This window comes from Acanthopagrus latus, chromosome 15 (genome assembly GCF_904848185.1).
Source record: "Acanthopagrus latus isolate v.2019 chromosome 15, fAcaLat1.1, whole genome shotgun sequence".
In the NCBI taxonomy this organism is placed as follows: Eukaryota; Metazoa; Chordata; class Actinopteri; order Spariformes; family Sparidae; genus Acanthopagrus; species Acanthopagrus latus.
This window is the reverse complement of record NC_051053.1, coordinates 20742261-20765298: the sequence shown is the minus strand read 5'-3', so window position 1 is coordinate 20765298 and position 23038 is coordinate 20742261. Positions and strand designations below refer to the sequence as shown.

The following is a 23038-nucleotide window of genomic DNA, read 5'->3' as shown; positions in this document are numbered from 1 at the left end:
GAAAAAGGCTCTCCATCACTGACTTCTACATTTTCCACATCACCAGGAAGCCTCGCAACTCATAAACATCAAATAAAAAATGAACGTGAGCACAAATCATGTCCTGGCTCTTCCCAGTTTTCTTTTTTGCTCTTTCCCAACACAAACTTTCCTTCAGGCTCTCCCAAAGTGCTGGGAACATGGAGGGCTACGACTCGGCGATTTGGACGGGCCTTTTGGATTACTGCTGTCACCTCGTTAAAATGTTTAAGTGAAGGGTTCTTAAGAGGATCTGGGCTGGGTCGGTGTTTACTCTGGCACCTCTGCACCAGTCCCCTCGAGCCTGTCAGGTTTGGGCATCGAGCCCCGGGCTCTGGGCGGGACGTGGGCACCTCGAAGAGACAGTCAGGATGGGGCCAAACGGTGAAATATGATTAGTAATAACGTGCGTTGCAGTGAAGTAGACCATGACTAACTTCAGAGGTTGGCTTCGAATATAACAGGTGTGAAACACAGTCGCTGTGAGATTTTGTGGCCACTACAGGCTGTTTACTAAAAAAGTGAATGAGCACACCCTCTAATTTACTGATTAAACTTCTAAGGACACATTTAAATCAAGTCAGTAACTGTTTTGGTTGGAACAGCTGAGGTATAAATAAAGTTTTCCCTTCCATCAGGTGAAACGTGCGCGGCAGCCGGCTGTGATTTCCTGCTGTGGGCAGATGTCGGTTTGCCAAAACTCTTCTCAGTGTTGGTATGGCACGAGTCCCTTCAGGACAACGTTCCAGCTTTTCTTTTTCATATTCCATGAAAAAGTGATGAAAAGTGACATGGTGGACTACAATTTATTCCAATGTCATGCCGAGACATTTGACGGAGAGTAATTCTCACATGGAACAGAGGCTTATTTGTTTCTTGGTAGTCTTTTTTTTTTTTTTTTCCCCCTCCGTCCGCCTGACGCAGCATTTAAACAAGTAGGACGGCAGCTAGTTTTTTTCTCAGGGTGAAAAGTTTGGATGTGTTTTCTCTCTGCACTTGCATTTTAATGGAGGTTTATGTTTATTCATTCCATCAGTACTGTCCATTCTATGGTTAAACATCGCTGATTAAAAAAAGACTGTCAAGTAAAGGTGTCAGTTCCAAGTGCAAAACAGTTTTTTTCACATTCGCTGAGGTTTTTGAGTGAAGCTTTGCTGTTGTCATCATGTTTTAGGACTTGAAGAACTTTTGAATAATATCATAAATCTGAATTATGGTTGCAGATTTCAAAAATAACTCACCTAACACGAATCCAACACATGATGAGGTTACTAAATGGTTAAAATGTAATATTGCCATTGAATGTCTAAAGCTACGTATCTTCATACTTTTACCAGAATCCATTTTGTCTATATACGTAATAATCAACATCACTGAAAATGAAATTGGTTCTGTGTGCACCGTTGGAGAAACCACCGTGGATGAGCGGTCTGTCTGACCCTGCACCTAGAATGACTAGAAATCCCCTAAAAGACCTTCCCTGCCGTGCGAGCGTAATCCTGCCGTCATACCTTGCTGGGCTGTTTTGGCTTCGGTTTGATGCTGATGAAGACATCCAGCTGCTCCATGAGCGCCGTGATACACTGGGGCTCCACCTCAATGTCCTCTTTAATGTCAAACATTAATACCAGAGGCAGGCAGCCCTGTGGAGCAAACACAAAATAAAAAAGTTACTGTAACATATCGGTGTTTCTGTATCCTATAGACTCTTTTCTCATAACGGTAGTAAATTGTCCTTTAATGTTTTACCATTTGTTGACCCACATTTCAGCTGTACCAATAAATACAAGATTCATTGCTGGATCCGTCCCACACAGAGCTTGGGGAAATTCCGCCAAGAGCAATCTGTTTTGCATGATCACCACCACAACCGCCACAGACATCTATATTTTGGGCTCGAGTGCTGGACAGCGCTCCTATTGTGAGTGGGTGTAATTAGCAGCAGAGTATAGAGCCCGGCTGGCTCTGACAGGGCCTGAGATTTGAGCTGTAATCTACAGTCTGGCTGGAAGAGGCCAAATCACACAGTACGCTACTGGAGAGCGACTCCTCTCTCCCCCTCTGGTACGTCCAGTCTTCTGCTTTCTACACCCCCCACGCCTCTTCATCCTCATCCTTCTGCGCTTTTCCTCTCTCATAAATCGTTTCTTCACACTCTCCCTCTCTCCAGACAGACAGCGAGAGGCTCCTTCTTGTGTGTCCACAACCGAGAGAAAGTCATGTTTGGTCGCTGCAACAACTTTGGCATTTGCTAAATGTCTTTGGGGCCAAATGGGAGACCGCAGACAAAGAGAAGGCAGCTCTGGCAGAATTATTGCCCCACATTATGGATCTCCACACAGAGAGCCAGAGCTGTTTACGCCCGAGATGTCTTAAACGCACCAGCTCAGCAGAAGCTTTTTAGCCCACGGTAATTAAACAGCCATCACTTCTACACATTTTTGAAACAGACGTCTGATTATATTCCTTAGTAATTCAGATAAGGGTAGCCTCAGCGGTCGCAGGCAACACAACAAGAATGACCGCAGAGCATTTTTAACCAACAGAAATTTAAATGCGAGGCGCTTCCTCCTACTCTGAAAACTAATGGTTATGTGCGGACGTCTGAATTACAGACGGGGCTGAAATTCAAACCCATCAAAATCGACTGTGTGAGCAAGCCAAACCAGTACCATTAACACCAACAGGGATAATCTGTACACAGTGAGGACCTAAGGAGCTCATGCCAAGCTGATGCAAATGTGTGTGTGTCCTTCTTGACATGCAGGCTAACCTTGAGTCGTCTACAGATTGCCGTATATCTGGACATTTCAGCAGCACTGAGCAGAGCCAAGCAAATCTCTCCCAAGGCTATTCAAAACCCCGACAGGCAATCATGGTTTATGTCTCTAAACCCAATCTCAAACCCACGCATCATTCACACATACCATGATGATGTTAGCGAAACAATGACAGCCATTATAGCCACACAGCGCAGGGGATCTGTATATGTAAGGAATATATTGCCAATGCCATCCTTTCACCACATAAACAGAGCGTCAAGGTTAAAATGAATCTTTTAAACCAATGGGGTAAACACTCTCATGCACGCTCACAATCAAGCTACACACCATGAGGTACTGCCGTGCCAGGCAGACAGATTCGATGGTGCCCTGAATGTACACTGTGGATTTCTTCTGCGGGCTGTTGGGGTCAGGGAAGTGGATCTGTGCACCCGTTCTCTGGGTGATGTGCTTGATGTTGCTGCCGTTGCGTCCCTTCATGAAGAGGTGGTGCTGGGGCGCAATGTCCAGGTGGGTGGTGACGGAGATGGTGCTCGCCAGGCTGCCAGCCAGGTGCTCCAGCAGCAGAGCTGTGCCCCTCTGTGGAGATGAAGATAAAGTTATTTTTTTAAAAACACTTTTTATAATTGCTCTTTGTGATTCATTTGTTTTATGACATTTGAGTTAATTTAACTCCCTTTGTATTTATAACTTTTGGATTGTTTTACTCTCTGTGTTTTCAGTATCTTAGGGTTGTCACTGTAAAGTCCTTTGTAACCGTGTTTTAAAAGGTCTATCATTACCTTCACCGAAGAGGTTATTTTTTTTCCAGTGGTGTCTGTTTGCTGGTATGTTTTTTTGGTTGGTTTGTCTGTCAGCAGGATTACACAAAAGATCAACAGATTTCCTTGAAACCTGGATGGAGGCTGAGTCTCAGCCCAGAAAAAGACTTTCAGTTTTACTGCAGATCTAGATGAGGGGGTGGATCCAGAATCTTTTTTATCACTTTAAAATTGCAAGATATGACTTTTTTTTTGTTTTTGTTGGCAATTTTAATAACTTCTCAGAGGATAATGAATGTTGATGTAAAAAAAAAAAAATCAGTTGCATGTAGGTGACTGGTATCTATGAGTGAGTACCAAAAGACCTTGGTGGAGGTATGTGCCATTCCATTTGTTATTATCATTTCATTCATTCGTCTCTGAAACTATGAACAGTACAGACACAGCGGTGCTTTGAGCTAAATGGTAACACACACTGACGATGCCGACATGCAGATGTAAAGAAGGTTTTGTGTTTACCATGTTTACCATGTTAGAGTAATGATTGCTAAAGTTAGTACAATTCCTCCTCAGAGAAATATTAATGTCTATATCAAATTTAATATATCATATATCATATGTGCTACCGGAAAAGTCTGAGGATTGCTGGTGTCATCATTAAACATCCTCTTAGGATCATGAATGTCAATAAAAAACTTCAGGACAGTCCAGCGATTGCTGAGATATATCATTCGAGCTAAAAAAAATGAATAAATTAAAAATCCAACTGTATGATTGAAATCACATGAAAGAACAAAGACCAAAACTAAAACTAATCTATTTTCAGAGCATCAGCCAGATCACGAGGAGAGCAGTCGAGCCATGCTGCCCAGAAACAACACCAAAGTTTTCTATAAAACCAGTGGGAAACTGTTATATTTTCCACTGTATCTGCTGGCCAGTCGAACGCTCTCATTCCTCGATGTCTCTGCTACGCCTCCTCAAGCCATCTCTTGGCCCAGTACAGTAAGTCATTTCCAGCGTGCAATGGGAATTCACACGCTGCGGCCAGCAGAACACAACAATCCACAGTGGTTTTGGCAATCCTCGGAGGTGTTCCAAGGGTCTCACACCACCACATTACATAGCACACATATTCCTCTAATCCTCGAGCATTTATCTGGCTCGCTTCCCGATCCAGACTGACCCTTCAGACCTACCACACACTCAGGAGGCCGTGCTGCTGCATACATAAGAGTATGTGTGCCTATAACTGGACACAGAACACAGGAATGTGCAGAGATACACTCTAGCATACAAATTCAAGCATGCATGAATGGATAGATGCAGGGATAGACAGGGATATGTATGAGTTAAATGCAGTCCAATTGAAATTAGCTCAGTTTTGTTAAACGTGAAGCCGAGCTACAGTAGTGGGGCCGTTTCCCCTCACTTAGATTAGAGCTGACCCAGCAGCCGTCCAGCACCAGCTCCCAAACTTCTCTCAGCACTCTCCAGCCCCTGTGGTGCTGAAGGTAATGAAGCAGTTTATATGAGAAAAAGTGAGGAACGCTGACAGTGTTGGTGGTGGTTTTTGACACCGTGTAGCCCTGGATACCTTTTTCCTGGTCTGCGGCTCACCATGGAAACGGGTGGAGAAGAGTGAGGGTGTAAGTGCAAATATTGTTCCACAGGCATGACTGACAACGAGCGCACAGGTCAGGGAACAGGTAGTTATTCAAGCGTCTCACAGGACACACACACAGTGGCTGCTGGGAGGGTTGAACCGATGACCTTTATGTCTCTGGAAGTCTCTCCTTTGTCCTCTACCAAATCCAAACTTAAACAGAATCTATATCATTACTATTATTATTATTGCATAGTGTGCAGTCACTATCGGGAAACAAACCAACACAATTTTCTCTCAAATGGCAAAAAGGCATCAATACTGAAACGATGGAGCCACTGACAAACCCCTGAAAGTTTTGATTTGAATTCAAGCCTCTAAAATGTGAAGATTTGCTGCTTTTCTTTATTTTGTATGTTTGTAAAGTGAACGTTTGGGGATTTTTGACCAAATGTCAGACAGAACAACCAACTCTAAGATGTCTTTTCTGAGTTAAATGACAAAAATCATTCATTTAACAAAAAAGACGTGGATGCCTCTCTGCTAATGGCTTCATGTCTATTTTATGTTTAGGGCTGCAACTTTTGTCGCTTACTTGAACAGCTGTTTGGTCCATAAAAGGTCAGAAAGTGATGACAAATGTGGATCAGATGACGTTCTCAAATATCTCGTTTCGACCACAACCCAAAGATGTTTAGTTTAATTTCATAGAGGAGTAAAGGAGTCAGAAAATACTCACACTTAACAAGCTGGATTCTGAGAATTTGGACGTTTTTTTATTGAATAACTGTGATGCCCTTTGGGTTAAAGAACTATATAAATATAGGCCGTGACCTTTAAATCTAATTTCACGGCGGTTTTCACTTTGAGGGCAACAAATGTTATGATTCAGTTTGATTGTATTGTTCAGAATGACTCGACAATACAGAATTATGTATTTACATTTACATATTCCTCTGCAAAATCTTCAATTTCCATGCACTCCCCTTTTAACTCCAATCCATTATTCACTCCCAGATCACAGGGCCCTCCTCACCTTGACGGCGTTGGCGTTGTTCTGTGAGCCGCGGACCACGCCCGTCGCCCTGTAGAGGCGGGTCGGAGGCTTGAAGGAGACTGTGAGGTTGTAGGTCTGCGAGATGTGCTGCACGGTGGGGGAGCTGGGGTCGGACTGCATGATGGCGGGAAGCTCGAACGACAGCACGAGGGGGAGCAGCTCCTGCAATATGGCGCAACAGAAGGAGGGAGAGGAGAGTGAGAAAAAAATCATGGTGTCGTTGACACATCATGGTGGCTGCTGAAACAGCCCAGTTACATAAAGCTGGATCAGATCTCTTCACAGAATCATAACAGGGCGCAACATGTCGGCTTGCACCAGTCTTTCAGGCTGATTAAGACCATTTGGACAAAGACGTGAAAAAAAAGGGTGCTTTGTTTACATAGTGCAGACGTATGTGAAGTGACGCGCAGACATAACAATCCCTCCCTGAGCAGAAGGTGGCAAAACTTGGAATCTGTCCGCTCAAATAAATCCAGAGATGTTAATCAAAAATGAGGTCAGCAGTGCCAGAAATGAGAGAGACACCCTTTGTTACAGTCGGCGCTGCAGAGCTATCGCACGGGAGGTTTTTGATTTAAACATTATGGTTTCTAAAAAGTCCTGCGAAGCGTCAGTGGGTCTTCTGGTTCACTCTCGCACATTAATTTCGAGTCAGTGAATCAAACCACAGGAGCAACAACAGACCATCAGCGCCTCTCGTTTGTATCACAGCAGTCACTCAGACTGAAGAGACGCAGACAGGCTTCATGCGTACACATACTTATGCATGCATTAGAGGCACACACCCATACAGAGACAAACTGATGGGAATGCACGCGCACACACACACACACACACACACACACACACACACACACACACACACACACACAGAGGAGAATGAATACCCACTCTCTCTCTCTCTCTCTCATACACACACACACACGCAGTGTTATCCAAACAGTGACTCTCGGGCAGAGCGCCACTATGGTTTTGGCTGCCAGTGAAGGGCAAGCAGCATGAATTGCTCTGACCAAAGAAATGCAACCCTGATCAGTCCCATATGCGCTCTGGCCTTACATTTATATCACGTTTCAGCGCTCGCTCTCGGGAGGGCTCGGGAAAATTTAGGTCAGCGCTGAGGGAAACGCAGGAGAGGACAAGCAGAGCAGCGGGAGTTCGAGCGCTGAATGAAGAATAGGCTGATTTTTATGGCGGAGCTGACCTCAGCTCTTTTTCAAAGCGTCTACCTGGCAGACACGAGTTTCACATGCATTCAATCTGAACGCGCTGTTACAGAGCCTCGGTTCGCCCCGACACGAGGGTGAGAGATGAAGAAAAATGAAAATACCTCCGAGGTAAAGCAACTGGCCAGACCTTTCATCACCTGCCCGTCAGCTCCACCTCTGAGAGCTCGGGGGGGAAAAAAAAATCCCCCTGAGAATCCATCACCTCAACAACCAGACTCAAACAGATCTCCGCCCAAGAATGCCTCGCGAAAACAGTAGAGCGTGTAAGTCCACTGTAGTACGTGTGAGCGTTAAAAGGGACATTACGTACATCACTAATGCAGCTCAGGGGAGAAGGCACGACCCCAGCCACTTCTGGTTTCTGGAGAGATTGAGGAGGAGGATGTGGTCTGAAGGCCACCCAGGACCAAACACACAGCATGTTGTACACTGTCGTGCACTGGCAACCTCAACGGGAGGAAGTCAAGAAAACGGAATAAATCCTCCTTCTTTTCGCATTTTCCAGTGCGGTGCTTTAGGGTTTTCCGTCATCCGGGAAACATTTTTTTTGTTATTGTTTATACTGGGAAAATGTCTTGAAGTCAGGCATATTTAAATCATTTTGGTGAAAATCTCCTGTCAAAATAATTCCAAACTAAAACCAAGCTGCACTGAAGGTGTAGCAAGTGATTCTGGGGAAAGACACTTGATTGTCGAGTCTCATTCCTGATGCTCTGGCTTGGCGAGAAACGCGATTAGCGGTCTCAGTTAATTGTTTTTAGGCTCACTAAACGCAGATATTTGACCTCAACATCCAAAAACCTTCCAAGACACGTGCACCAGCAGTTTATCAAAAGGATGCAACACCGTGATTTATAAAATACATCCCAGCAGGGAATTTTTAACATATCTTGGCGAGAGTTAGACGAGTGGAGTGATCAATCTACTCAACATGGAACTGGAGCCAAGAAAATTTGGTTTAGCCGCAGTTTTACAGGTTACAACAGCAACTTGTCTGTTTTACACGTCTATTTTACACAAATTAATCCAACCAAACATCCACCTCATTCCAAACCTCTATGATACCTTGGGGCGCAAGTTCTGGCAACTCGATCTCAGGACTCAAGATATAACGATCCTCGTCCTGTGAGCGATTGGTGACGGCAAATCATTCAATAACGAAAATCTGGGTTAGGGATTTTATCAAGTACCGCTCTAATACCTATTATTATTGCTTAATAAGTTACTAAGGATTTTCCAAAATGTTGCAAAACTGGTTCAAAAACAATAAATGTTCATTAAACGTAGTATTTATTATTATTATTCAATTAAAGCTGTGTATGGAAGGACTGTCTCGTCATGTGTTTCCAGTGGATATATGGAACAGCATGCAGGATATGTGGACATAAAGGAATGAGGTGAGTATCAAAGTCTGGTTCCTGACCGAGAGGGAAACCTGTCTTTTTGATCCGCCCTCGTCATCCGCTGACTGCGTGTTCTTTGGAGGGCGGAACAATCCCCGTGGTTCTCTACAGCTTATATCTTAAACCCCTCCGTACAACGCTGTTGCAGTTAGGTTTGATTATTCTTATTTTTTTTTAATCCCAGTCATAGCAAAAATGAAGTAGATGTAGTGGGTTGCGGCTTCTCTGCTTATGAAAATAACCATTAAGCACGGAGAGGTATGGGTATGCATACAGCGGAGGCTTGCCAATACACACTGCACAAATATGCAGCATGACCTTCTCCTTCCTCTCCATCGTGCAGTCCTTCTCGTTTGTACACGCAGCCTGTGTTAGTGTTGGTCAGTCCACAGTGGAGGAACGTGTCCACTGCAGACAAACTCCTGAAGTGTTGAAATAAAGCAAAAGTTCAGGGATGTAACACTTCTCATGATCATAGAGCTCCTCCGCCCACAGAGCTGAGGCTGGAGGTCGGGCTTCCAGTCAGACTGAAACTGAACACGGAGAGGAGAGGCGAGGAAACGAGCTGGAGATGGGCCTGCCAAAGGGGCCGAGGATCACGTTTGTGTTTTACAATTGCTCTAGGGGAAGTGGTCTGGGAATAGGTCAGGAATGGTGCCTGCGGCTTTGAGGAAGCGCTGAAACTGTGCCTGGAGTGCACAATTACCTACTGTAACCCTGGAGCGCTTCCACTGCTAGGATTAGGTAGGGAACTTGGCCGTCTTGAGTCTGATGTTATGTTCGCTGAGGAAGTTTGGAGTGATGCACCTGAAGCCAGCAAGTGACCGACAACAAGATTTCTGACTAAAGGGCCGTCCACACTGAGAATGATCACTATCGAGATAACTACTGTGGGAACGATGTGAACATCCACACTGATGAACGATGGCCACCATCGAGTCCGGATCTGCTCCAAGAGGTTTTCAAAAGTCTCCAAACATGAGAGGAAGCTGGAAAATCTGCCACTCTTTATTTGTTTCGTATGAGTCTACATCAATTATCATGCTGATCGTTTGGCAGAATATCTTGGGTTAAACACTGTTTTATAATGAGTAATTTGCCTGATATTATAAAAGTGTTTAAGACGCTGTATAATTTACAAAGACTAAATTATTAAAAGGCAGATGACACTGAGATGCATCACTAGAAACACTCTGAAGGCCTAATCAGTGTTTTTCGATGGTACATTTGTGTGCGCCCCTCTCCTGCACCATGCTTTGATTTTCATAGGGGTTTTTAGAAGCTACTGTGCTCCTGCAGCAATGAGTCTCTGTGTGATCTGGGCCTTAGAGTAGATCTTCTAAAAAGTCCTTTCTAAATATCATCTATTCGTTTGACATGAAAGAGACATCAACATTATAAACAGTTCAACAATGCTATTTTGCAGTAAAATGTCCCCAGAATCAAGATGGTCGATGGTCCCGTAAATACAGATGGATTTCTATAGTTAAAATGTGATTTAGAACAATTTTTAAAACAACAGATTTTTAGTCTTTGTCATAGTTATCATTCTTGGTGTGGACGCCCCCTTGATACAAAAAACGGGTGCTCTGAGGCTGCAGCTGGGGGGAAATTCACCAGCCGAAATTTGTGTTGTCAGGAGCCGGGGGAACAGGAAATGGCGTGGGTAGGGTCGTGAACATCGATGATAAGGGCTGGCGTGGCTCAGAGGCAACAACAACAGCAGTTAACAAATGTGTTAATTACACACAGTTTTATCCTGTAATTAATCTCTGCACTGTCCCAGCACCGAGCAGCATCCCTGCTTCTCTGCTGCTCGTATTATTCCAGTGAGGACAGAGAATAGAGCGGCTGATCCGACCTCCTCTGTCAGGCTGGCAGAGCAGCGGCGAGCCCTGCGATTTCACACATCAAAGTTCAATGTGATTGAACTCTGCAGGGTTATTCCGCATCCGGAGAGCTGATCTGTCTCGCCCTCTTCAACACAGATTAACGGCGGCGTGCTAATGCACAAAACACATCGCCTGCTCACAAGTTCGACAGGGTCACCAGGGTCGTGTGGGCAAACACTGAAGCTGCAATACATTTGGCAAAAACATACGATGACACTTTGATTCTTTGTTCCCCTTGTAAAAATCGGTCAGTACTGAACTCAAACACGAACTCCCAGAAATCCAGGCCGACACCACAGAGGTCAAAAGTACAAACTTACAAGCCTACAGAGACCGAGTGTTTGGGCGGAGTGTTCCTTCAAGACAAACGTGGCCGAGTTCCAACTCACCCTTATTTTTACTCGAGCTGCCTCCACTCCTCCGGGCTGCCCTGCGATGGACACCTGTTCACAATAAAAAAAAAAGGAACATGTAAATCAGTTAGTCAGCCGCCGATGTGGTCCAAGACAAACAATGGCTCAGATCGTTGCATACAGTTGCACTTAATTTGAATGTTGAAAGCAAAATGTAGAACAAATGAAAACCGCAGGTCTCCTCTGAACTGAAACCCAATCCCTCCTCCAGTTATTGTTTTATATTCTTGAACCACATCATTACCACGAATCTAACATTGTGATTAGAAGAACGGCCTGCATGATTAAAGTAATTGTCCTATTAAGACAACCCACGAACACGAGAGGCCAGATTAAGTTCATTTCCATAGAAATGAAAAGGGTGATAAATTGTCTCATTAGATTTCTCCTCTTTCCCTTTCTTTTATTGGCTCAGCGCTATGGAGCAAAACCACGAGCTGATGTTTTTGGGAGCAGAAATCTTTAAAAGAAGAAACGACTAAGCAAAAACATGAAGCAGGTCAGTCTGGTTCATCCCTGTTAGCGCCGCACAAACAAACAAAACACACCTATACAGACTGCGAGCAGCAATTAAATCATTCAAAAATAAAAGAAAAAAACAATGTTAAGCCTCGTGTCAGCAAACATCTACTCTGCTTAAGTGTGCTTGACTCATATCCTGACTCCTCACAGCTCCCGTGAGAGTGAAAGGTAAACAGTGCATTCACTGATTTTCACGGCTATCTGTATTTGCTTATCAACACTGCAGCACTCGTCCAAATCGCAAAGGCTCTGCTGCTGCAGTCAGCGAGCTTCTGAAACCAGGAAAGAGGGAGAACTTAAAAGGAGTCTCTTGCTACTTATCAGACTACACTTGCATCATCAGAGTAAGAAGGGAGAGGAGGCTGGGAAGTCTATGAGATACAGCGAGCGGGCGTGTTTAAAGGGGAATTCTGGTATTTTTAAACCCTGTATTTACATGTTTTGGTGTTTAAGTGATTCATACAATCGGTCTAGTGCGTCGACGTGGCTGCAAATTAATCCTTTGGAGCAGCTGTGTCAAAGTTAAGTCCAAGAGATGATCGTCTTATTTTCTTTACTGATAGACTGAAGATTCCTCTAGAGAGCTACCTCTGTTTTAAATCATGTGATTCCTTGATGTAACCACAAAGTCTGATTCAGGGAGAAGTTTCACTCTGACATTTCTGCCGTCGTCTTCCTGCCACAACTCACTTCTCCAGTGACTTTAGTGTTAGAGAGAGGAGTTTGGAGTTGATCTAAAGAGAGAAACAACAAATCTAACGTGAGGCAGCAACTGTAACTGCAACTGACCTCTCGCGAGACTTTAGAGCGAGACTTGCCCGAGAATGAGACTTGTGCTCCTGGTTGCAACAGGGATCTTAGATTTAATAAAAGCTCTAAAACTAAGGAATAGTTTTTTCTGTACAGTTGCCAGACAATCACAAAGACAAGCACTTTTTAACAGACATAACTTTGACAGTTGCAGTTGCCCCAAAGCATTACACTGCAGTCATTAGAGCTGTAAGTAAGGTTGCAGATTTAATAAACGCAGAACTAGAAATGACGATATTTTCATTGTCGATTTATCTGTTGATTATTTTCTTGATTAGTCAATTTGTTCTGTCATTATATTTTGAGACTGTTACCTGACTGGAGATATTTCAGCTGGAGTGTGATCAGTTTAATGAAATACAAACATGCCACAGTTCTCTTCCTCTTTCACCACAACGATAATTGGCACAGGCAGATGTTTTCCCCTAGCATTCACACAGCACTGTAGAGACCTGGCTAAGTGAGGCTGTGATATTTTCTGAGAAGTTATTGGCAATGTGAGGATCATACTGTGGAAAATCCACTGAGATACGGTTGAAATCAGTGGCGCAGACGTTTAAAAACCACATGACATGTCAGTGCTTTTCATCCACAGGTGCGTCGCAGAGCACCTGGCACAGATAAGCATCTGATGCCTGCAGTGTGCTCGCCTGAACTCCTCGCACAACCACTTTAATCATAATTACAGCCGGATCGTCCTGCTCGTCCAGAGAGTCCAGCCAAAACAGACCAGTTTCCTCCAATCAAAACAACCGACTGGACCGACTCTCTGCGACCTGTTTGGAGCCTTAAACCAAACAACCACGGCGACTACTGAAGAAAATGACTCGTGGAGGAGTGGTGGCAGTAAACACTGAAGGCAGCACAACGCAGTGCACACAGGACTGAATCATGGCGCAGTGCTGTGGCTCGAGAGATAAAAGGAAAGTATGTGATGAGAGAAGCTCTTTGATCAGACAGAAGTAAACAGTTCGCTCCGCCTGTCTGTGTCATCGGAAATCTGCACAGCAGTCAAACAAACCTGGTTGCTTTTCTCTGCCTGGTTGTTCCTGTTGGAGTCTGGGAAATGGATGTGGCAGCCCGTCTCCTCCATCACCCTCTTGATGTTGTTGCCACCTTTGCCAATAACGTGGGAGTGCTCCGTGTGGGAAACGTCCATCTTCAGAGTTACCCTGTTACTCTAATGAGCAGAAAACAGAGGGTCAGGCTGAAGCGGTGATTGATGACACTGGCAGTGGCTCAGCGAGACGAGCAGCATGCTAGGAAGAAGAGGCATTTATTATGTTATTACCTCTGCCAAGGAGGTTACGTTTCCACCCTGTGTGCATGTGTGTGTTGGTTGTTTGATCAGCAGGATTACACAAAATCTACAGAGCAGATTTTCACTAAACCTAGATGGAAGATGGGAATTGGATCACACCAGAAACCATTAAGTTTTGGAGCTGATCCAGGATTTTTTCCCCTCTTATTCAACATGGCAAGCTTTTTTTTTTTTTTTAAATTTACCAGGATAAAGCATGGATGATGATGAAAAAAGTCTAGTTGGCTGGTATCTATGAGTGAGTACAACTGGATACAGATCTTGGATCTGGTGACCCTAAATTATGGTTAAGTTGTTATGGGTGGTTTAAAATGTTGAGTTTTAAAATCATGTCTGATATTGGATTAGGCTCGATTGAATTGAAGGGGTCTGTTGGGCCTTGGCAGAGGTGTGCACTCTAGTGAGTGCCATTCTGGACATGCATGTATATATTTATCAAATTATCAATACTTTGACAAGAAAGTTCCCACAGAATTCACTGCAAGTTACAATGTTAACAATAACATTGCTGCAACTGTCGCACATACCCACAATCAAATGCAAGACAAGATCATCCACCAACAACAACAATCCCATTATGTAGGATTGGATTAAATTAGATTATTAGTAGGATAGTAACATTAGAAGTACAGTGAGCACTAGCAGAGGGACGGATGAAGACACCAAAGCCAAAACAGGGAAAGCGAGAGCAGCATCTAACATCCGACAGAAATTATGGAAGGCCAGGGACATCACAACACTGACTGAACTGTAAATCTTTCACACCAGCGTCACGACTGTCTTGCTTTACTGAAACATGGCGTACAACGGAGACCATGTTAAGGAAAGCCCGGGTGTTTATCAACAAATGCCTGAGAAGTATCCAGAGAATCTGGTGGCCGGAAACCGTCAGACATGATGACCTATGGCAGAGAACGAGGGCCAAGAACCAGCAGAGCTGCTTATTAGCAGAGGGGAAAGTCACAGATCAGCCACAGTCTGCACGCACTGACAGGAAATCCATCAAGAGGACGCAGTCGTGGAGGATCGAGGTAGACTCAAGGAGGTGGCCCACAGTCACTTCTGGGAGTGTGTGAATTGACTGACTGGTGGGTAATGAAGCCATCTAGTACATACAGTGCAGTTGATTCCTGAGGCATGACGGTGCCTCCAATATCGCCACATACAGCTCATTAAACTCACTATACATCCATCACCATTGATCAAACCACATGTGTCTCTTATTATTGCCATGTGACATTTAAAGTGTGTAAACAATCAAACAACAATAAAAATGCACTCTCTGGTTCTCATTAGGATCGCAGTTTATGATTAATCTATCTAATTATTTTCTCGATTAACCAGTTGGGGGATACGGCAAAGCCCGAGATGACGTCCTCTTAAGACTCAAAGATATTCAGTTTACCGTCATAGACAATTAAAAAAAAACAGAAAGTTTGCATTCAAGACGCTTGAATCAGCAAATTTCACTACAATTTACCAAAGCTGCTAAATCGTTTTTCAAAAATAGTCTTGACTGATCCCTATAATCAATTAATCACTGCAGCGCTGGTTCTCATCCTGCTCCTCTGATTAGAACTGGTGCTTCGCTGAAAGACCGGCGCAACATCTGTCCCCTCTTACTCAATCTAAATAGTCACAAGACCAAAACCTTACAATTTCCCCTCTTTTAAACACTTTCACATGCTGCCGTTATTTGAACAGAGACGCAAATGAGCAACAAAATATGCAGTAAATAAAAAAAGCATCAAATTATTAAATTCCTCCACTGCGTCTGCCAGATGAAAATGACCGTTTCGTGACAAAACCATATGAAGTGCTGTGATCTAAGCCAATCCTGAGTCTGCTGTGGCTGTTGCAAAGTGCAGGGATGGGTGCCCACCCCCAGGGGGTGCTACAGCGCAGCCGCCCAGGTACCTGATCTCTCGTGCTGCCATGGCAATGAAGCGCGCAGTGCAAACACACTGCAATCCACAAAGCAAAGCTCGGGATGCGAGTATCTGGTGAGATTAGAGCCAAGATGCACCACGCTGCTGAGCGCAATCTGTCACTTGGACAGCGGGAGAGCAGAGGGGGAAGTAGATTCAGTCTCCTAAAAGGCCAGGAAAGGGTGAGAAAGGGACACAAATAACAAAAAAGAAAGAGAATACATGAGATGAAGATGTTCACTGTACCTTTGTGTCAAGGACTGACATGATTCTGTCTTTGGCCTCCCTCACATTCTCCCTCTTCCCACACACCTTGATGTGAGGATCTGCAGGGGGAAGAGACAGACACACCAGAGCATGTGTTCAATGTGTGAGTGAGTGACTGAGTGATTGAATGAGTCAGCACTGATTAAGGGCAGAGATAGAATTGGAGAGTGGGAACACAAGTTAAACCCATTTAATCAAACATGACACCGCAGTCTGGATTTATCAACGATTTACGGCGCGTCAGAGAACAGCGCCCCAACAGTAATTGCTGCTTTGATATCCGCCGGGTCTCATTTAAGTCAGCAAGCAACCACACAGAGGCGGGAGGGGGGAGGGGGCGTGGGAGGGGGAGGCTCGCAGGTCTGTGGAATTATATTCAGTCAATCCATCAGTCAGCAGGGCGCACGGAAACAATTCAAGCTGCAGACAACTGTTCTGCTGTCATTATCTATTCACCCATATGCTGATGGGAAATCAGGTGAAGGTTTGTAGTCTGCAGCATTCTCCTAAACAACTGAAGTATATGGAGATGTTTTAAAAACTTAAAAAAAAAAACACTGTCTGTATCTTTGCAAATCAAGCGACAGGACAAGCGCTGGTGAAGGAAAGATGTTATTCGCGCCCTTGACATGCGATTAGCCTTGAGCACCCGGCTCAGATGGGGTGCCGCTAACGCTCATAGCTTAGCTGCTACAGTGGCAATTTCAGCTTAGAAAAAGGTGGAAGTAACTTATTTTTAAATCAGTTTGGGATATCTGGGCTTCTGGAGACTATGATAACACCGTACAGAGCCAATTTAAGTTCTTAAAGTTCAGAAAGTCTTCCTGAGACTTGGATTATGCTGGATGAGCGGTATGGAGCCATTTTTATCAATTTTCTTTTGGTCACCCTCTACTTGCTGTGAAGCTCCAGAAATGTTTGGTGGACTACCACACTTCACCTGGCTCTCCATCAGCATGGAGGTGAGTCGATAGTGACAGAAGTTTTTTTCTTACGTTGTAACCTCATTGTGTCATTTAATCAACATAAAAAACAAAACAAAACAAAAAACCCCAGCAGCTCTTTTATCAGCTCTTATTCAGCTCTTTTATAAAAACCCCTGCAACAAAAAAGGACATCTTTAAATTTCTGTGCAGCGGTTCACACAAGATCATGCGAGTGAAGGACCTAAAGGAGACCAAACGGTGCTTTCAAGGACCTCAACAGCCTCCAAACACTTCAGTTAGAATAACCAAACACTGCATACCTAAAACCGTTCAAAGCTAACGCTCACGTCTGTGCAGCCTACATCTGGCTCTGCCGCGTGCCCGGCCCCCGGAGAACGGTAACATGAAAACACATGAATGCACGCACACCGATTCAAAAACGTGCACACACACACACACACACACACACACACACACACACACACACGTACTACACACTCACGGTCCATCGCCCCTGTGTTAACTGTACCGAGCTGCAGGAAGTCGACTGAGCCCCCCTTCCAGGAATACCCCTCCCCACAAAAAACACACACGCACACATACTTGCAGCATCTGAGATTTACAGTATCGGCTTCAAGAGAGGACTTTCTGTAACAGCGTCACCGAGACCTCGGAGAACCCCTCGAGTGCATGTTTTGACTTTTGAGGAGCCCGGGAGTGAAAAAACCCGAAGGGAGTTCGCACGCTTACAGAAGGTTTCTGATGATAAGAGCTACCTACGACAACTCACAACAACCAAACCACACTGCACAAAACTGAAGATCTAATCAAGTGGAATAATCTTACAATCAGCACATTCGCTCAGTACAAGTTCTGCTACTTTGTACTTCCACTCAACTACATTTTAGAGTTAAGCACTGAACTTCTGCTCCACTACATGTGTTCAAAAACGAAAAACACTGACAACCAGATATCTGTCAAACTGGATGAATCTGACAAATTTAGCTCCATGTATTGTTTTACTTAGACTTGATTCAATGTAAGATACGTTTTAACTTTTACTAAAGTAATCTTCTCACTTAATTCCTTTACTTTTGGTTACTGGATTAAAGTATAAACGGATTGTGTAGACTTTTCCATAAGGTAGTGGAGTAAATGTCACCTGCCTCATCTTGATAATCAACTTTGTCTTCACTTGAGATATTTTTAACTAGTTCCAATGAGCACGTCTGTATAAACATCCATCTCAAGGATGAACACATATTATAAGCTAACTAACTAGTATGTCGAGACAGAAACGTGTAATTTCGAGCACTACATTTCTAAACTAAGTGAGATAATCTTACATTTGGTTTTAAATCTAGTCTGACTTGTTTTGAGGGCTCATTTCTGGGACAAAATATCTCAGGTCACGTTTTAGTCTTCCAGTCAAAGAGTTCATTTATTTTGTCACGTTCAAAAAAAGCCTGAAAAGAACTTATTGTGTCTCACCAAATGTTGACTCAGTCCTCTTCCCGATGTGAACAGTAGAAATGTGAGCTGCCTCGGTTCTGATGTACATAGTTAGAGCGTTTGAATATTCGCGCTAAAATAAACACATAGGTTCAAACCATTCGAATTTGTGCATTATGTCAATAACAGGAGGACAAACTGATACAACGAGACATAATTACTTGTACAGGTATTTTCGGGATATGGTATCTCGGTTCCAATTCTTGACACAACTCCCGTGCCATCAGCGATACAGATCGGCCTCATGTCCTTGCATATGAACGAAGCAAGTTTCTTCGTGCACGCCTCTTGTTGTGCTGCAGACAACGAGCTTGTGGCGGGCGGTGAAAAATATGAGTCGAGACGTGGCTATTAAGTTGGAGTTCCAGACATCATGGCTTGCTCATTTGGGTGCACATTTTCGAGATGTGCCCTCATGTTGCTAGCAGTGGAATGGTAAGCTAACTTTAGCTTACACAGCTCGCATACAACTTTATCTCAAGGCTCCGCATTTTTGCCGTCGACTGACCAAAAGCCTAAGTATTTCCAAACGGGGCTTTTTAGGTCGCTTGGAGTCCAAACCAGTCACTCTGCTGTCGAGTCGGGCTCTGAACTTTCTGTCTCTACATTCGAATTTAGAATATTCGTTGACAGCCCCACTGAGGACTGAGTTCTGGCCCACAAGAACTGCAGCTTTAAAAACCCAGAGGGATTATCGGCATGCACTGTACACATATTTGAAACTGGAGAAGGTTTTATGCCGAATGATCTGGATCTTTTAGAGCCTACTTATTTCTAGACTGAACCGACGTCATGTTTTACGCCTTATTTATTGTCAACTTGCACCAGCAGATAAATTCACTTGCTGTTAGTCTGTTTCTTCTCAAATCAGGCATTTACTTCTCGTATTTAGATTCATTTTTGCAGTGCCAGATGCTCTCTGTGGAGCTGCAAGCCAAGAGAAGGTCACAAGAACTCAGAACACGTGCTGGCTAGAGGGAAGAATTCAGTTTTTCTGAAGGAGGTTCGGCTCTCTGGAAACTACGGGGACCCACAGAATGCCAGCAAAGAAGCAAGCGCTGATGTTGTTAGAGTGACACAGAGGTCGGACGGGCTCAACACACACTACAGGAGATGCTGGATCAAATGAGAGAGTAACAACAGCTCCTTGAAGGCTCGAGGAGGCAGGAACTAAACAAAAACAAAAAAAAAGAGCTAAAGTCTGAGACAGGAAAACAAACCAGGGGGAAACAAAGGGAAAAAAAGAGGAGAGAGAGAGAGAGAGAGAGAGAGAGAGAGAGAGAGAGAGAGAGAGAGAGAGAGAGAGAGAGAGAGAGAGAGAGAGAGAGGTCAGAGCCCCATCAAAGTCTCAGCAGCAGCTCCAGGAAAATTTCCCATCATCCAGCTGCTGATGTGAACAATAGAAAATCCCTCCACTTCCTCTTGTGGTACCCGCTGCGACCATCAGAGGGAGTAGGGCTCTTCCTGTGTCTATAACCTGCACAGCACATCTGGCAAACATTAGCCCGGCCTAAACGAGCGTTGCAGTCGTGATGTACACCCCCGCATTTTTGAAATGGACTGTGCCATGTGCTCTTTTTTTTTTTTCCTTCCCCTTCAATGATTGATTGTGGAATAAAAAAACGAACACCTTAAGTCTTAATTTGGCACACACAACGCCTAGAAAAGCAAACATCACACGAGACCCGCAGCTGCAGAGAGTCACACAGATTTTACACGGTTCCACTTGACAAAGAAGAAAAACCTTTTGACCCCGGAGCTCTGCGCTGGCAGAGCCCAAGCATTTTTCCAGCTGAGGACTACATTCAAAAATACCACACAAATGAAGGGAATTAAGTCCTTTTGGCTTTTGCATTTCTCATTCAAAACATCTGCGGAAATGTTGATACAGATAGTTGGCGAGTCGCGGCAGTATTAAGACATTTCATCAAATAAAAAACAGTTTTAAAGATTTAAATCATGCCAAAATCTTTCAAAATCTGACACTAGCCATCCTGAAAGGTGCAAAGCTGTCTCGTGTGTGACTGATACGCCTCCTCGCTGCACTAAATCACGAACAGTGCACCGATGATGGCTCGCCCCGGAGGCTAACAAGTGGCCTTATCACAGTCATGCAGGTGGCAAGGACAGCTAGATGCAGGTGACGAATGAAAACAGAGGAGCTGGCATTTTGATGGAGTGCGGCCCCCGTCAGGGGGAGAGGTTACAAACGTACAGATCCCCCCTCACATCTGCCGCTGTCCTGCCGAGAGTAACCGGTTCCAGACCGCACATGAAAGACGACGCTAGTGTTTCATGAAAAACAAGGAAAACGTACGCTTAAAGAGCACGAGGTTAGATTCGGATCAATTAAAATCATCTGCACCAACAAAACAATCACATCATCAGCTATTTTTAGGACAGCGCGGGTGAGTGTTGTGTTGGTCATGTCTTCCAACGAAAGTGATGAGTGATGAAAGGAATGTGGATGATTGTCTCCAGTAATTTTCCTGATGAGTTCATGGAGGGTTTTTTTTCCACCAGGTGCTGAATCTTACAAACAGATGAACGCCTTTGACAGAACATCAACTCTGTTGTTTCTTCACATTCTGCTGGTAATGTTATTTCATTCTTTGGATGTTCTAAACTGACCATATCTTACTAACCACCTCTTCAAACCTGCCGACTCCTTAACAAGTACAACACACTCTATTCATCCATCCATCCCTCTGTCCTCTCATCACTCGCTCAGGTTGTTAGAACACATGATCAGTTCCACTCGTCTCTTCTCACACAACATTCGCTCATAAGATGAAGTGAGAATCCCACATTCTTCCTCTCTGCTCCTCTCGGTTTACGCAACACAGAAGAAAAATCTGACAAAATGAAGGGTCCAAATGTTTAAATATCCTCACTTTGCATGCAGAACATCATTCCCAGGTGGTGCTGGACGTGAGTTTTGTGAATGAACTAATACTTGGGAGGAATGTTTGCCAGAATGTACAGTTGATTAATTTTCCAGGGAGAAAAAAAATGTCAAAGATTCTGACGTAACCCATCAACTATTTTTCTGTACGGAGCGAGTGAGGAAGTTACATAATGTTGTTGGATTCCACATCTGGCTTGAAGACGCACACTGGCAATCCCCCAAGGGACAACAAAAGTGGGCACGGCTACACCTACTCGTCACCCCGTTCCGCTTAAAACCCCCGTCTAACCCCCTCCCGGAAGAGCTTTAAATAACCGTGATAATGTTTTATTGGTAACAGAGTGCTTGAGCAAACTCAGGCCAATAAATGCGTGGGCCCCAGATACAAGCGGCTCCCGCCCCTCCGCCCGCCTCCACAGCAAAAATCACAAATTCCTCAGTGCAGATGAGGAGCCGAAAACATGCAAGGGTTCATCTTTTCAAACTTCTCAATCACCTTTTTAATGATTAATCTCAGCGCAGCCTTGATATTCTTCCCTCTTGTCTGTCCAATGACATTCCTGAGAACATGTTTTTGGTTCAATGTTTTGACCCCTCTTTAAAAAACACAACTATGTTGTTACAGATTCACACGTCAAGTTTAGTTTAGCGGTTAGTTCTGTCGCAAAAGATCTCAGAAATTTCCTGAAAACCGAGCTTACGGACTTCGATGCGTGACAAGTTAAATATTTATTCAAATCATCGCTCCTCTAACACTCAAGGCACACAAGGCAAAAGCAACAGAGGCAGTTCATGAAGCCAGTGTAAGAATAATCTGAATATGGGCTTAGGAATGAAAGAATAGTCACCTTTTTTGGACTTGGCACCGATTTTCAGTTTGGACGGCCAGGCTATCTGCGTTTGGGTCTCATCCATGATCTGGAAGACAGCGAAGGATCACAGATATCAGTGCTGGCAGAGAGTTTGTGTTGGCAGGGGGAAACAAAAACACAGAATACAATCTTGACTCTTGGCAATCACGGTTATACAGCTTCTTAGCATCACACTCTGAACTCCTCTGCTTACATTAGTATGCAGCATGTCAGTAAGTAGAATAGTATGTGTATAGTATGTTGATCTTAATGCTCTTTTTTGTGTCTAGGGCTGTACATGTCATTTTTATAGCTTTTATTTTTAAGCTTCTATTGAGGTGTTGTTTTAAATGAAGGTTTAAATGCAGTGGGAAAAGTATCATTACAAAGACAAGTACAATAAATACACGGTGTTACTCGCCTGTACAAGTGGAAAGGTCGAAAAGCACGTCTGTCTCACTGAAATTCTACCATCCGGGAGAGTCGTTGCAGCATTGTCATTTCAAAAGAGAAAAAACATCGAACAACATCCTCTAACTGAATAAAAAGATGTTAGTAGCGTGGGATCATGGGAGTTGTTGTCTCTACTGTTAAAACTACCATCATTGCTGATGAAGGTCTGGACACGTTGCTGAGGCAGAAAAGTTCCCAGATGAGGGAATGTATGAAAGTTTTAATCATGTTAAGTCATATTCCTTCTTCATTTCGACCGAGGAGGTTATGTTTTTGTCGTATCGATTATTTGGTTGGTTTGTCAGCAGGATTCCACAAAAACTTTTTCACTTTCTGCAACATTTTGAAATGTTTTTTGACATTTTGGTCAGGGAA

The 23038-nt window shown here is 44.0% G+C and overlaps 1 protein-coding gene across 1 annotated transcript in view; it reads right to left on the bottom strand.

Moving 5' to 3' along the window:
- LOC119033407 (protein bicaudal C homolog 1-like) overlaps positions 1-23038 on the bottom strand; it is a 69955-nt gene that overhangs the window by 14573 nt on the left and 32344 nt on the right. Inside the window, exons 3-9 of the mRNA XM_037123439.1 lie at positions 22208-22277; positions 15993-16072; positions 13519-13677; positions 11142-11195; positions 6205-6387; positions 3129-3380; positions 1530-1661 (exon numbers count right to left, since the gene is read on the bottom strand). Coding sequence (XP_036979334.1) covers positions 1530-1661; positions 3129-3380; positions 6205-6387; positions 11142-11195; positions 13519-13677; positions 15993-16072; positions 22208-22277 — 930 coding nt within the window. The remainder of the gene's footprint in view (positions 1-1529; positions 1662-3128; positions 3381-6204; positions 6388-11141; positions 11196-13518; positions 13678-15992; positions 16073-22207; positions 22278-23038) is intronic.